Source organism: Leptinotarsa decemlineata, unplaced genomic scaffold, assembly GCF_025532065.1.
Source record: "Leptinotarsa decemlineata unplaced genomic scaffold, Ldec_3_MD MMD2_tig00000010_RagTag_RagTag, whole genome shotgun sequence".
NCBI classification, from domain to species: domain Eukaryota; kingdom Metazoa; phylum Arthropoda; class Insecta; order Coleoptera; family Chrysomelidae; genus Leptinotarsa; species Leptinotarsa decemlineata.
This window is the reverse complement of record NW_027412538.1, coordinates 3,504,315-3,521,386: the sequence shown is the minus strand read 5'-3', so window position 1 is coordinate 3,521,386 and position 17,072 is coordinate 3,504,315. Positions and strand designations below refer to the sequence as shown.

General features: G+C 34.9%; 1 protein-coding gene across 2 annotated transcripts in view; it reads left to right on the top strand.

The window, feature by feature from the left end:
* The window catches only part of side-IV (sidestep IV), a 794,218-nt gene extending 783,754 nt beyond the window's left edge, over positions 1 to 10,464 (top strand). For both annotated transcript variants that reach the window (XM_074171285.1, XM_074171284.1), the window contains 2 exons: positions 5,147 to 5,286; positions 10,264 to 10,464. In XM_074171285.1, coding sequence (XP_074027386.1) covers positions 5,147 to 5,286; positions 10,264 to 10,395 — 272 coding nt within the window. In that variant the 3' untranslated portion in view covers positions 10,396 to 10,464. The remainder of the gene's footprint in view (positions 1 to 5,146; positions 5,287 to 10,263) is intronic.
* The last annotated feature ends 6,608 nt before the right edge of the window (positions 10,465 to 17,072 follow it).

The window sequence follows — 17,072 nt, the reverse complement described above, 5'->3', positions numbered from 1 at the left end:
TCGTTTATAAATGAACAACTTGTTGTCAACACCGAGCCAAAACTTTTTTTTCCTAAAAAATTATTATCTCCTTAAAATATAATCCTTTCAATTCAAACCAGATATTTTGTGATAATGCATGATGAAAAATAATCCTTTAGCTCTTAGAATGAAATATCCCAAAAGTTCCACGATTCATTTTGACGTCAATTCGTAATGGCTAGCAACAAATGTTCCGATATTACTTTTATTTATCTTCCAAAACTAATATATTTGTTTCAAATTTTCTCCAAAGTGCAAGAAAGTATATTACTCTCATGCTACTTCAACGAAAATGTATGTGCAGATAACCCTAATTCAAAACACAAAGCAAATTATGAGAAAATACAAGGCCCTATTGTTCTGCTAGACGGATTAAATTAGAGACTATAAAAGTGACTCATCTTTCTAGCTCATCAAAGCATGACATCGTTTTGCTTGTACAGGTAGGACAATATTTTCAGTGGGTCGGGTCATAGCTGAATTGAAAAAATATTGATTCTAGAGCTACGTGTAATAAATTCATGAGTGTATGTCTGATCGGAATCAATATTTCTATCACGGAAAAATCATATTGCGAATATAATATCAGAGAGGAACTGTACGTTCTCATAAAAAAATGATCACCATCGCTTTTGTCCAATTTCAGAATTATTTTTATGGCGATATGTGAAAAGTTTGTTATAGAAAACTGAACCACCAGATTTATCTGAGTTGAGAAGGATATTAGGGTGGTCAAAGCCTCCATTCAGCTCGTAAATATATGAAGTTGTTGAGCGAGTTCCTGCCAAGTTTTCTCATCGAATTCAAACTGAACTAAAACGCTGCCGAAACAGCCCGAAAAATCAACCAGGCATTTAGCAAATTTTAGTATTAATGAAGGCATTGTTCGTTGGTTTGCGAAATGTCGTTCCGGAGCTTTTAGCCTCCAAGAGGAGTCTCGAAGTGGTCGACCTACAGATATCCAGAACGAGGATATGACGACCCTGGTGGAACATGACTCATCACAAACGGTGCGTGTAGTGGCGGAAAAAACCGGGCATAAGCTTTCATGCGGTTTTGGATGATTTAAAACGTATTGGAAAGGTCAAAAAGCTCGAAAAGTGGGTGCCCCACGATTTAAACGATCGACAGAAATTGTTACTCTTCAGGTCTGTTCTTCTTTGCTTTTGGGCAACCAAAACGATCGGATCGTCACATGTGATAAAACATGGATCCTCTACGACAGTAGGAGACTTTTAGAACATTGGTTAGACATCGGTGAGCCAGCCGGACACTTCCCAAAGGCCAAAAATTCACCAAAAAAAGGACCATGGTTACTGTGTGGTGGTGAGCGGCTATAATTTCTGCAACCCGGCCAAACCATCACAGCAGAATTCTATTGGAAGGAAATCAACCAAAAATTGCGTCAGCAGCATCCGGCACTAGTTAACAGTGAAGGTCCGATCCCGCTCCACGACAACAATCGTCCGCACATTTCACAAATTACCGTCCGAAAATTTAATGAATTAAGAGTCGAAGTTCTATCTCACCCACCATACTCCCCAGATCTTTCGCCAACCGACTACCATATTTTCAAGCACTACGATAACTGAATCACCTATAGGTTCTTCGCCAGTCAAGATCAAGCGGCCTTCGTCGACTTCATCTAATCCTGAGCATGCAAATTTCATGCTGACGTAATCAATCGACTTGTGTTACGTTGGCAAAAGTGCACTGATTCAAGTGACACTCATTTCGAAAAAATTGAATGAGTATTCACAGAGATATAGTTGAAAGAAGACTCAATGAATCGGACAAAATGGACAACCTATTCATTAGCACTTTATAAGCCAATCATCATACATACTGACAAAGTATATATGCGAGTGCAGCGTGAGAGTTATCTGCAAATTAGTTCCAAACACATATGTTCTTTTTAAATTTCACAAAAATGTATTTTACAATACTTCATTTGTAAATTTGCACGTAACAGTTTATAAAACAGTGGCAATGTCCACTTCACAAATTCTCAAATATATTTGTGAGAAAGCGGCGAATTTCATTTCTTTGCTTTTTTTCTGTGTAAATTCAAATTCTCGAAGTAGTAATGAATCTCACCTATGAGAAATGTAATATATGTAATTGAAAATTTTCATGAAATTGACCGACACTTGATTCAAATCTTCATTAAAACACAATTTACAGTACTTACTATTTTCACTATGAATCTTCCTCGAGCAGTCCTTCTTGAGGAAGCTTTTGTACCTATACGAAACACGCGTCTCAGTTTTTGTAAAACCTCTAGTAGTAAAAATCTTAAATTCTGTTGTAGTGTTTTTCTTGTGAGTATTGATGAAATTCTGAATTTGATATTCAAAGGATTGAAAATCTAAATTAGCCACTGTCTGACAATCCGATGGCTATTTAATCTTCTCTTCATTCTCAATATTCCGATGTATGGCAGATATATCAAATCAGAAATTATTGAATATATATTAATTACTCTATTATTATTATGATGAATATTGTGAAATTATGAAACAAAGTACAAATAAAAAAACAACAATAAAAATCAATTGGCGCTCCACGGGGACTCCATTTATAGTTGATGGATATCCATAATTACCAGGAGTTAAATGAAATAACACTCATTTTCGAAATGTCCATAATATATTACTATTTATAGTATGTCCCTTGTGGTTATCAAAGCTTTTTTATGTTCAAGAATGAAATTGTAGACTGACATAGGAATATTCAGTAGTGTATGTATCATGGTGTTATATATGGAATATTACTGGAGTTTTTCCCAACACCAAATCGTTATTTTTAACACCTCGACAGGTGTTTCGATCACCAAGTGATCATCTTCAAAGAGGAAGTTTAAAACTAGAAACTAATGCGAGCTAACCCTATTTATGCTATATCGGTATCCCATACAGGTATACCAACCTAAATTAATTTCACAATTTTGCCTTATTTATTATTTTACAATATATGTTTATATAAAACAATTTTCAGCTATATAAAAATTAATTCCACAATATTGCCTATCCAAATTTATTTCTGCAATGTGTCCATATGTAGTAATCAGTAAACCCAACAACATTATTTTATTTTAACAAGCTATATAGTATGCTCTTTGGTATAGGTCTGGATGGTTTACCTGTATGGGATACCGATATAGCATAAATAGGGTTAGCTCGCATTAGTTTCTAGTTTTAATCTTCCTCTTTGAAAATGATCACTTGGTGATCGAAACACGTGTCAAGGTGTTGAAAATAACGATTTGGTGTTGGGAAAAACTCCAGTAATATTACTATACCAAAGGTTCCAAACAGTACATCATAAGTATGGTGTTATATGCTGATAGGGATGTAATGAAGACTTATGAATGGTTATGTCCTTGTGAGATGGATAATGGTAGATGAAAAAGCTATGACTATTGTCTACTCTTGTTATCGTGAGGTCTAGAAAATCAACTGAGTTGTGATATTGGAGTGTAGAATATTGATCCAATTCTCAAGATTATTAAGTATTGCTCGTGTTCCTGTGTAATAAATTGAAATATCGTCTACATATCTATACCAATATAGAATATTTCTGCTGAGGGGGTGTACGTACATTGATAATAATTCCTAAATTGTAGGGATCTCAAGGGGTTACTTACCAATGATAAGGCCATGTTTACTACTGTAAATGACGTTACTGAATGTAAAATAATTTTGCTTGATACAAATTTCTAGTAAGGAGATTATTTCTGTATAGATTACGGGTTGAATTTTTGACGTATCAACAGTTCGGCTACTAACCGAAATTTTCATGAACAATTTAGAAAATATCATTAGCGTACACCCCCTGTTAGCAGAAATAATCAATATTAGTACAGATATGTAGACTACATTTCAATTTGTTATACTCAAACTTTAAAAAAACTCAATATTATAAAACAAACAGCATATAACAATTGCCATGACCTAAATCTAATAGATCAAATCATTAAAAAAAAAGATGTTTTATTGCTATCAGAGAAGTCTACTCCATCCAAAAACAAGATCCAATTGAATAATGTTCATTAACTTTTCAAGCAAATCTAGTGACAAAAAAAATATTTTTTTACACAACATAGTTTTACAACCTCCTATGAAACCAGCAATAATTTGAGCGAATGCATTAAAGACAATGAAACTAGAACCGAAAAATCACGAAAATCTGGGGTTTACAAATTCAAATATGGAGATGGTCCTGAAATATATGTCGGCAAAACTTTTAGAAATTCCAAAACCCGCATTCTAGGACATAAAAGGAGCTTTGATAACCACAGGAGAGATTCAAATTATTCAAATCACCTTATAGATGATGTTGATCCAAATTTTGAAATTTTACATTCAGAAAGAAAAAGCTCGAAATTTAATTTCTCAGAAGCACTTGACACCAACAAAGGAAAACAATCCAATAATTTACCAAATGAACAGTTAGATGTTAACCTTTCATTACTCCTTAACCTCTTAAATAATTAATTGCATATATGTGATATAACTGAAAACATCTTTTTGATATTACTCTGAATAGATTTCCTTTATTAAGCAAACTACCTGTTCATCAATAGGCTACCCATTTATTATTAACACCTCCTTCTATTTACCTAATTTCAAACTACTACATTTACTGTATATTTACTGTTTGTAGGTACATTTACTGAATACCATTTTTGTTTGATAAAGCTATAGAAAGCAAATAAATGTGTATTAAATAGTGATACACACCATATTTTAAAAATCACACTACGAAAATTCCATATCTTTAATACTGTTATGTCCAAGTTTAGGTCGCTCTTTATCAATTCACTATCTTTTGGAAAAAGATAGTGAAGTGATAAAAAGTAACTCAGAACTGTGCATTTTTTGTATTCACCTCCAAATCCACAAAATTATAGTCACATCATTCTGACATCAAATCAGCGAATGATATTAAGAGAAAGCGAAGAGGTAAAATGAGAAGAGGCCCATGGGATAATGTGTTGCATGTTTGTGTGTTCACGCTACCGTTTCCAATGCTAATGGAAGGCCCGATCTGAGTATTATATTTAATGAAGCTTCCACGTGAATCTATATACCCAAAATTAACACTGAAATCATTTGATTTTCAGAAAGGCGTCCTATGCATGGATTCATGAAAGTTTATGAGCCGCCTGGGGTCAGAGAAGAAGAAGACCTCGAAGAAGAAGGAGAGGAATATGACTTCAGACACGTTGCCAAAGAAATGACACATGTCCCCTCCAGTCAGACGGTATGTGAATGTAATCGTTTATTTGTATACTTCTCGAACTCGTTTTTCTATGATCAATTTGCGTGAAATTGAACAAATATACAGATTTTTCGTAGCTTCAAAACTAATTTTTGTCATTTCTTTCAAGCTCGGTTCTTCGTGATGATCATTTCCTTTCGAACGAAAACATGATGGAAAAGTTAAAAGCCAGGAGGAAGTTAACAGCGATAAACCGATTAATATCTAGATGCAATTATTCACAATTTCAGTCACTGTCAATGCCCCAATAGAATTGAACCAATGGAATTATATATTGAGAGATCACTGAATATTAAAACTTGTCATAAATTTTTCTACAGAAATTCACAGGTTCAATTTGTCTCTACTGAGACAACCTGAATGAATTTATAAATCAAATAAAACTCACAAATGTAATGAACAGATGTGAGAGACCGAAATTAAAAATGGATTGCCACACGTCACAGATTCACATAACTCTACGAAAATAAGACAACAATCTTCCGATTGAATAGTTTCCTTGAATAAGAACAATTTACTTATTATATCCAGAAAACCCGAAATCATAATCGAAAGTTTTTTGTATAATATTTCAATACGAATGAAAACGTTATTTTGATTTTCAAAGAAATCGAAAAGAATACGCGACGTACAGGTAGGTATCTACCCGCTTCAGGTAGGTCGACTATTGTTGACAAACACGACTTCCGTATAATATAGTCTCAAACAAATGTTCTGAAATGTATCGTCAATCAGTTAATAAAATGTATTCAATTTGAGAGTCGATATTTTGTTGTTATATACATGCATTCAGCTGAGAATATTCCAGAAAATAATCTTTACGACCACTACTCGACCCAAAAAGTTTCAGTTCGACTGAAACGTTTCGATACCATGTTCATAGCCCGATGTGTCTTTAGCTTCAAATAAAATTATGATAAAAAACTGTTGAAACAAGCTTTTATTCAAGTGCCCTAAAAAAATCAAAATAAAATTTTAAATCACATTAACCACTTTACAGAATTGAAATTATAATAAAAACTTGTCGCGATGCCTACAAGAAATCTCTACATATTCAGTCAGATGAAATTTAAATTGAGAAACATTCTGGCGGTTCAACTAGGTACTGCAAAAAATTTCAAACCTGATAAATCCTATGCGTGCAAAAAAGTTATTCAAGGTTCAAGTTCCTCATTTTAAGCATTCACGGCACTTTCATTTAATTGAAAATATTATGAATTGCTTAGAAGTTCAGTAGGTGTCTACTTAATTACAAAATTTCAATTACAAATTGAAATTATCGTGACAAGCTTTCATTATAATTATCGATTAATACGAAAGTCAATCTATAAAACGGAGAGTCCTTCAACAGAAAAACTTAAGGAACGGGGAAAACTATTATTAGGATGAACTATATTCTATAGAAGTAGGTAGGTACCTACTCCTCCTTCCAGAGCTTCGTTTAACAGGGTAAGAGCTAATATACAACAGGGTGCGCTCCGGTGCCCGGAGGTGGTACATTCACGACATCATTTTACACCCTGATGCCACTCAGTCCTCGGTACGGCCTCACCGTGTCCCTGCTATTTACCGCTGAGGAGATCTCTCGTACAGAGCCGATCCTGGCAGTAGCATCAGGTTACGTTTATGATTAACATGCATTGTCATCGGTTCTGGACCGCATACAAAATTTCAGGTCAATCGGATACCGGGAAGTATGTCAAATTGAACTTGCAAGATTTGTTAACATACATACAAGTCAAGTTGAATGAAAGCTTTTAAAAAAAGGCATCAGTTTCAACGATTACCTTTTCAACGATTACCTTTTCAACGGCACTGAGTTCCTTTCCAGCGAGCATTCTCTTGAAATCTAAGGACAGAAAAAAGTTGCTGGGGGATAGATCTGTAGAATAAGGTGGTTGCGAAAGCAATGTTAAGCTTAATACATGCAATTTTGCCATATTTTTCATTGATTTGTGACACGGTACATTATCTTGATGAAACAGCAATCAACTTTTTTCTCAAATGGGGCAGTATTTTCATGATCTCGTCCTTCGAAGGCTCCAATAACGCTATGTAATGCTCGCTGCGCTGTTGATGGTTTTTCCTTTTTCAAGTCGATAAATATTAGAAATATTACATGCGAATTATAAAATACTGATAACATAACCTTGTCAGCCGATTGTTGCGTATTTGCACACTTAAGAGTCAGTTCACCACGTGCAGTCCACTCAGATAATTATTATTTTAATTCTGTTGTGAAATGATGGAGCCATGTTTCATCCATTGTCACATATCCATGGACATATCGGGTGTTTTATGGTGGTACAGCTTCAAACACTGCTCAGAATCATCAATTCGTTGTTATTTTTGGTCGATTGTGAGCTCGCACGGCACCCACATTGAACAGAGCTGTCACATACACAAATATCTATAAACGATATGTCCAACACGTTCCTTTGATATATTTAGAGTCTCAGCTCTTTCGATCAACTTCACTTTGCGGTCATTCAAAACCATTTTGTGTACTTTTTCATGTTTTCTTTGGGGTGTCTATTGCTTGTATCGTCTCCGATGCTCATTTCACTTCATTTAAACTTGACAAACCACTTCGCAACGATTGTTTTTCCTGGGGCAAAGTTCGGATAATGTTTGTCAAGCATGCCAAGCCTTGGCTTCAGCAATTTTTTTTCGCCAAGAAGCAATGCTTTATCAACAAACTAAATTCCTTTTCATCCATTTTCTTCAAACTTACAGAAGTTGCTTCACTCAAAATGCTGTATCCCACAAGCTAATAGTCTGAAAGCTGTGTGAAATTCGTACACCTGGGAATATTGTCAATGGATTCGCCAAGTACTTCAGAAGTGTATACTTGGTTTCGGACAAGAATATGCTTCGTGAAAATTCTCATGATTCTGATTTAGATACATTAAACATCCCTGCCTTCTCTAAAATCAATATTATTACTGCTTCAAAAAATTTCCTAGTCTTGTGATAAGGGACTGTATCGACGTTCTCTCTATACCTCTAATAGGCATATTCAACTTAATTTTATCAACTTGTGCCTTCCCTGAGCAGTGGAAAACGACTCGAATTTGTCCGATATTAAAAAAAGGCGACTCTACCGATATCACAAAGTACAGGGCAATTTCAATTTTATGTAACTTTTTTAAACGAGATATGTGTGCAAAATATTATATACTCTCATATTCAAATAGTTATTTCACCTACTCAGCATGGTTTCGTACAACAAAGATCATGTATGACAAATCTTGCATATTTAAATCAATATCTCTGTACGTACCTGGACAAGCAAAAACAAGTCGATGTTGTTTATTTAGACTTTCAAAAGGCCTTCGATCAAATAGATCATTACGTTCTTCTCAGCAAATTGACAAAATTGGGACTCACTAACCAACTGCTTACTCTAATTGAATCATATATAGTTAACAGAAAACAATTCGTCGGCCCAGTACATAGTTTCATCTGGGGTACCACAAGGTTCTAATCTTGGACCTATTTTATTTTTAATTTTCAATAATGACTTGGCAACCTCTTTGAATATTCCTAGCCTACTATTTGCAGACGACCTGAAACTATATTATAAAATCGACGACGTTACTGACTGCCAACGTGTACAACATAAATTAGATGTAATCAAACTTTGCTGTAATAATAATCATTACAACTGAACGTGTCCAAATGTAAAATAATATCATTCACAACAAAAAAGCCAACTTTAAAGTACGATTATTCAATCAACAAAACTATAATCAATCGCGTACATGAGATGAAAGATCTTGGTATAACATACGACAGTAAATCAACATTCACAACACATGTAAGGAATACGACTGCTGATGCAAATAGGATGCTTTGATCCATTTACAGAAATGGCAAGAACTTCAAAAGTATTGCCACCTTAAAATTGCTATATTTTGCGTATGCCAGATCTAAGTTAGAGTATGACTCTGTGTTATGGAATCCAGTTTACGACTACCAAAAAACATCAATTCAGAGCGTGCAAAGGAAGTTCCTGAGATACTTATGTCTAAAAGTTGATGGTCTATACCCCACGAGAGGCATCGATCATAACATATTGTTGACACGATTTGATATGACGTCTTTGGAAAATAGGAGAGTCATCCTTGGTATATAATTCCTGGATAAATTACTGAACAACAATACTGACAGTACGGTTCTTTTACCCGAGATCAATTTTCTAGTACCAAGAAGTGAGGGTCGACACAATCTAAAATTCTATTGCGAAGCATCACGCACAAATATTATGCTACGATCACCATTGACTTTCATGTGCAGTAGCTTCAATAAAATCTGTGAACACTGCGATATTCATTTCGAATCTCTGAACGCCTTGGTGTCTTGTATCCACAATCACTTTTAATAATGCTGTAAATAACTTTTGTGTCAGTACTGTTACATTGCATGATTTGTAACTTTTTGTGTTATATGTTCAATTTTTCATTTCTCTTTGTAATTCTACTTCTACGAATATTTTATATATACTTTGTTTTAGCATTTACTTTCATACATTTCTACATTCCAGTATTTTTAATATTCATTCCATGTATACCTACTCTGTAATAATAGCATTTCCTGTAACTGGGTACTACTGTTGGAAATAAATCGCTTTTTTCATTTTGAAGGTTGGGGTTAACTAAAATTCAAATGGATTCGAGACTGATAGCGCCATCTGTGTGATAGCCTAAGATTTTTTCAACCCACTTATTAAATATCCCTTTTTCAAAATGCCAATCAAGAAACCAACAATAGATTCAAACCATCTCCATAATGATTGCTCCCATGGTATTGCTAACTAACGAAGTTTTCATTCAAAATGGAGGTCTTTTCTGACCCTGAAACTAACCCACGAGTATGAGATTGAACCAAACTGTTACGAAACAAAATTTTACACAAGGAATATAAATTCGTTTCCTTCAATTTCGTCTTCTTTTACAGATCTATAGAAGTCTGCAGAGGCCTAGCCGGACAGGGCTGCCAACCATGTCTAGCGCACAAACCCTCTCACATAAATATAGGGGTCCAGAAGTTGTTACCACGTCGAATCGAATACAGGAGAGTTGCATATAAGTGTCATTGTTTTCATCATGTAATATATTAATGTAATATTTAAACATAAAATAAAGACTTCGTTGTCGACTCTTTGTTTCTATTTTTCAAATGATACTATTTACTAATAGCAGAAATGATACTTGGGTATATTCAACAAAAACAGTGCTCATTGAAATATAGGCAAATCAAATCAGAAATAATATTACGAAAGTTTTGAGTAGAAAAATAATCGGTATTCCCACCCGTCCCGAGCCCGTTAGTCAGTCAAGCAGAAAGATACACCATCACCTGCGATGTCGTAAATAAAGACATTTTTTGCGCTTACATTGCAAACGCTAGCTGACCCCTACGATATAGATCAAAAATTGTTCTACAGTATTGTACATCTTAAAAAAGATCTATAAAAAAGTTATCAATGGTATATGTCCATCTCTTAGGGATAACCTACAATAACCATTTTTTATCCTCAAAAAATAATGACTCATTTACGAAGCGATTTTAAGCAATAGAACATTAATCCTTATCCAATCAAGTACTTTAAATACATTGCGCATTCAATATAGATCAAATGGCCATTTACAGCACGTACATCAAATGAATATTTTCGAAGATATTACAGATTCAAAATGCAGGCACATGGTGGTTGCGGCCGTACCGGCCGGCGGGCCGGCGGCGCGTCCCCAAAAATAGCATGTCGAAGGGCGGGCTTCCCCCTATAGCACTTTACGATTAGCAGCGATCCCACGTGTTCATATTTATATTTAGTATTAGCATTGCACCCGTGCGGAGCCGGGGCGGATCGCTAGTTATGAAATAAGATACACCTAGAAAAGCTATTATAAAACTATATTCCACATTGAATGAAGAGTAGTTCACAGTTTCAATGCCTTATTGATTACAGTATCTTCAAATAATATTTGTTCAGTGCCTGAGGACATTTTAACGTTTTAGATAATTTACCATTATCCCATATTAAATACTTCACCTAGTCAGTCTTTCAGAACTTTTCAAAATTCTTGAACAAAGATTCACGAATTTTTATCCACGATGAGAGTTTACAAAATAGTTTCTGCAGCAATTCGTTTCAGAATTCCATCTTGTTCTCCTGAAACCTATATATACTTTGATATATTCGAGAATGTGATACTTTGATACTTTCAGCAACTCTGGAGGTGTGATATACAGAGGAGTGTATACAAGTCGAATTTAGAAGCAATGCGTAAAAATAGACTGTCACCTACTTTCGATAAACCGCTTTTGCAAAAATTAATTGGACTAACTAAATCGACCAATGTACGTGAGAGTTTCTATGAAATAGAGAAATATATTTCTTTGATGTTTCGTACCTATTGGGTTCATACCTTTTAGTTCAAAGAAGTGTTTCTAGTTTCTCAGAAGCTGTCGCCATTTTCCAAAATATATTGGTATTCAATTCGAACCCCAATATATTAATCGACTGGATCTAGAGGAATCATAATTTCTGACAATATGATATCCTTTTCTATAGCACTTATTTTATTGAAGAAAATTTATGCTTGGAATCGGAAAGAGCACTTAGTGCATTTTAGTTTCAATTGATTTTTGGTGAACAAAAGAGAGAGGATGAGAAAAATATACTGATATAAAGAACTAACAAATCAGTTAAGCAATAAAAAAATTACATTTATCAGACTAGTCAATACAAACAGAAGAAAACAGAATAAAAAGTCAGGTTATACATTCAAGTCTCTAAAAATCATTCGACATTGTAAAAGGCATTTTCCAAGAGAAGGTCCATTAGAGCTTTTTTGAATTCATTGTAGTTTTCAATATTTCCTAGTAACCTAGTTGCTTTGTTATAACATACGACTCCTTGAAAGCTTGATGAGTCTTGCCCAAGGGCTAATCGTGAATAACGTAGTCTCAGTTGTTGGCGAGTATTGTGTTTATCATACTGTTTTTTGTTTGGTGTGATCCGTTTCTTTTGATATTCAAAGTTATAAGTGAAATATATAAAGACGGTGGTGTTGAAATAGCCAGATCTTTGAAAGTTGTCTTACATGATTGTCTACAGTGTATGCCAGCGATACATCTAATTATTTTTTTACAATCAATTATGTAAAGTTTCGATATTAGATTTTACTAGTCCGAAATAGGCCAGTGTGGGTACTTGTAGAGATACTGTCCCATGTAGTTGTTTTATTACGAAGCAGACTCTACTCAGATTTGAGATTAGATAATATGTGTGTTCTCGCCAAATTAACGTCTGATCAATCGTTAATCCTAGAAACTTATATCGATTCACCTGCTCTATAGATATGTGATCTATTTTTATCAGTTAACAAAGATCATTGGGAAGAATATTTTGTTGATTCATGAAAACAAATTCATTTACATTAACAAGTGGACCGTTATTTGTGCACCATTGTGAAAATTCACCAGTAGTTCTATTTGCAGCTTAAACAGAGAGAATAAGTTCATTTTCTGCTACTATTTGATAGATACCATCAGCATATATTATTGTTTTTTGTGGAGATACACATGAATTTCCAATATCACCAATAACTATTATAAAGAGAAGCAGCTTCAATGTTGTGCCTCGTGAGACAGGAGCTAGATTGGTTGATCGAACGAAAATACCTTTTTCTACGGCTGCTAAGAAAACACCAATGAGCAAGGGAAACAAAGTCTAAAAGTGACTAATTACATACATCTGCGTGATATTTTTCCGCACAGTTCAGACTGTGTTAAAAGTATGGTCTACTTGATATTTTATTCATATACTTATTCTTTTAACGACATTTTTTTATCGACCTTTTTTGGGTAATTGTTACCTTCCACAATCTAAAAAAATATAAAAATTATAATGGAGAACTTTATACAAGTGTAGAAGGGCAAACTTTTTAGTTTAGTTTTAGCATGCATTGAGGAGAAATTGGAGTGTACTCTCTCCAAAATTGAAGACACAGTGAAACATTTGTCGCTAGATCTTTCACTACAGACATATAAATATAGGTATGCTGCAGCATACAAAGTGTCTGTAGTTGGGAGATTCAAATACCCTGAAAACGTTGTGTTGGTGATCATTCAAGAAATATAAGACAGCCACACAATTTTCGATGATTCAAGCCGCTCTACGCATCAACCACAATTCTGATATTGCCGACTATACAAAACTTCAATCATTCTTCAAAATCAGAAAAGTATACGCCAAAGAAATCAAAAAATCTAACCAAGAAAGGATTCTCAATTTCTAAACGAAGGAAAGTTCCGAAATGTAATTCTGATGAAAAAAATCAATTAATTGTAACAATAACCTATCAATAACCTGTCAATTTTCAGTAGTGTAGTGTAGCGAGGAGTGCCAAGAAGATGACAGTACTACCAACTGTCGAAAGCGCTCGCGGAAAATTAATAGAAGATATAAAGCTTCAAATCCTTTTTGTAAAATTTAATATTGATATATATATATATATATATATATATATATATATATATATATATATATATATATATATATATAGACCAATGAACCCTTCCATTTACACACAATGCTTTTTTATCGATATTTCCCATTCATTGCAAGATCTGCCTCGATTTCTTGGGATCCGGAATATAAAAGTCTCACTCAAATATTCATATATGTATATGACGAGCTGTAAAGGCTGCATTTTATTGAATCCAGAACATTATCTGTATACGTACCGAAATGATATGTGAAAGGCACGCTATAAAGTAAAACGCCACCATCGTGATATAGCTCGTACATTCCAATAAAATGCAAACAACATTTTTCTTGTACAGTTTTTAGAAATACGAAATTGCACATTTTCTATTCTTTGTAGCAAAGAAATCGATTGATCTAATAATCAATACAGTGTTCTGGGTAAGTTTTGTTACGTAACGAATTGTAATGCTTCAGAAGCAGCACAATTTTTCAAATTGTCGTACGAGTATCAAGGTTGTCGTCTAATCGGGCGAACGAACTGATTCATCCAAACCTTCAACTTCATACAATTCTTCATGAAAAAATATAAGTGAGTCGTTGCTGAGACTTCAAGAGATAACCTTCGTATTCACAGTCAACGCACATACCACTGATGATGTATGCCGCAGTAGCTGACGAAACGTTCGATACGTCAGGTTCCTTTCGACCACGGCCTATATCATTCCGGATTTAGTTCTCTTGATCAAAATATGCCTCACTACGAATAGCATGACCGATAATAACTTTTGTTGATTATACCATATTGTCTAGTCATTGAGTGTCTCAGATTCAGTTTTAATAAACAAAACAACTATCCACCTTTCCTCAATTTGACGAATGGATGTGCTGACCAGCCGCTGACCACCATATAGTAACCATGGTGTCCAACCACTGTCCCGTTGTCGTAGAGCATCCACTTTTCATCAAGTGAGGATTCTATCTAAAAAATTATCGCTTTGAATGCTCAAATGCAAAGAAGGACAGGCCCCGAAACGTGACAATTTCTGTCGATGGTTTAAATCCTGAGACACCCACTTTTCGAGCTTTCTGGCCTTTCCAATACGATTTAAACCGCTTGAGAGCGGACGCACAGTTCTTCTGCCATCTCACGCACCGTTTGTGACGGTTCAGTCTCCACCAGGGTCCTCAAATCCTCGTCCTGGATTACTTTAGGTCGACCACTTCGGGATTCATCTCCGGAGCTGAAATCTCGGAAACAAAATTCCGCAAACCTGATTAATTTTTCGAGCCGTTTCGGCAGCGTCAAAATTTCAAAATCACATTCTAGTTGTATCTTGAAAATATCAAAGGCTCAGCAACAACTGACTCAGTAGTTGCTAACAGTCGATTCACATACCACTGATAATGACTGCCGCAGTAGCAAACGAAATGTTTGTTACTTCGGGTGCCATTCGACAACAGTCTATCAACATTCTGTTACTCACTACAAATACAATGACCGATATTCACTTTCTGTTGATTATATCATATTGTCTAGCCTAGACTGTTTCATATTCAGTTTTCTTGAATAAAATAACTATCTATCTTTCTTCAGTTTGGTGAATAGAAGTTCATCAAATTGCAAAGATCCCATTCGATTTATGTTATAAAAATATTGAAGGTAATGAACAGTTAATCCAAAACCAGCACCATTCCCAAACACCCGAATTACAACACTCTTCTAGACGTGTTTCACCAAGAAAGTTGACGCCTTCAGGAGATGAAGTAGACTAATTCCGAGTCATTTACCGGTCTCTATTTATATCTAGCAGGGTACCCTTTCACTTTCAGATGTAGGTACGTCAATGATATCGAGTAAGATTAGGAGGAATGGAATCATTCCCTTTTTTGAGAAAAAAATTCAATGTCAGACTTTTCCATTTTTCTTTTACTAACGCTCGTTATACAAGTCATTCCTTTCAAAAACAAATTGACACGAAATAAATTGCTCAACTAGTGGTCTAGGTATGTCACTTCTCACATCACTTCTGAGCCTAACTCTTTTAAAGCAATATTGTACAATAATTTCGTGAATTTGAAGGTGGTTGACAATGTTTCGTGGTGTATTTCATCAGTTCGGACTTCCATTGTCTAATATAATATAAATTGATTTCAAATTCCTGGAAAATTATTAAAAAGATTAACCGGACATAACAATTTTATTTGAACAAAAAAACTGAAATTACAAAGAAATAACATAAAACCAACAATGAAAAAAATAAAAATTGAAATATCAATAAAAGCTGAAAATTCAAAATTATTATCAACAAAAAAGTAAAAATCAAAATTAAAAGATTCCAAAACAAGTTATGTCACGACGTTTCGATTGTTAGTATCCAAAATCGTCTTCGGGTGATAACTGGACTTATTCCTCCGAGATCCGACTATTTATAGGCCATTTGGGTGCTTTCACCTATCCCCTCTTCTCTCTCTCTCCGCTTCATTGGTTTTTAGTGGGAGATGACCGTTTAGCGGGAGTTGATCGTTTTTCGTTTGATTAGAGGTTTCCATAAGTTACGTATCTCTACGCTAGCTTGACTTATTGCGTTGTTGGACAACATTTACGCAGCTTCTTTGAATTTTCTCCTAAACCAATGTTCCTCTTTGTGGATGATTTCAGCTTGAGCCGACTTGATATCATGTTGATGAGCCCAAACATTCTCTGCTATTCCGGATTTGCTGATTTCACCTCGCTGTGTGTGTTTCTTGTGCTCAGCAATGCGAACTTTCAATGACATCTTAGTTTCACCGATATATGATTCTCCGCACTCGCAGGGTATCCGGTAAATGCAATTCTTGGAATCGCAGTCCGCGTTTGGTGGCCTGGTTTTCGTGAAGCTGCTACGGATAGTGTTCCCAGATCTGAAGCAGGTCCTGATGTTATACTTGGACCAAATCTTTCGTATCCTTTCCGATAATCCTCTGATGTAGGGAAGTACAAGTACTGGTTGTGGAGGCTTCTCTTACTTGTGGAGCTCTTGCTATCTTCTAGCTAAAACCTGTTCTACCATCACTCTGGAGTAACCATTCCGTTGAAGGTCGTTTTTGATGATGCCTAGTTCCCTTTCGAGACTTTCCTTTGTATTACAGAGCTCGAAGGCACGGTCTTGTAGAGTATTGATGATTCCCCTCTAACAATCGAAACGTCGTGACATAACTTGGTTTGGGATCTTTTAATTTTTATTTTTATTTTTAATTGTTTGTTAATAATAATTTTTAATTTTCAGTT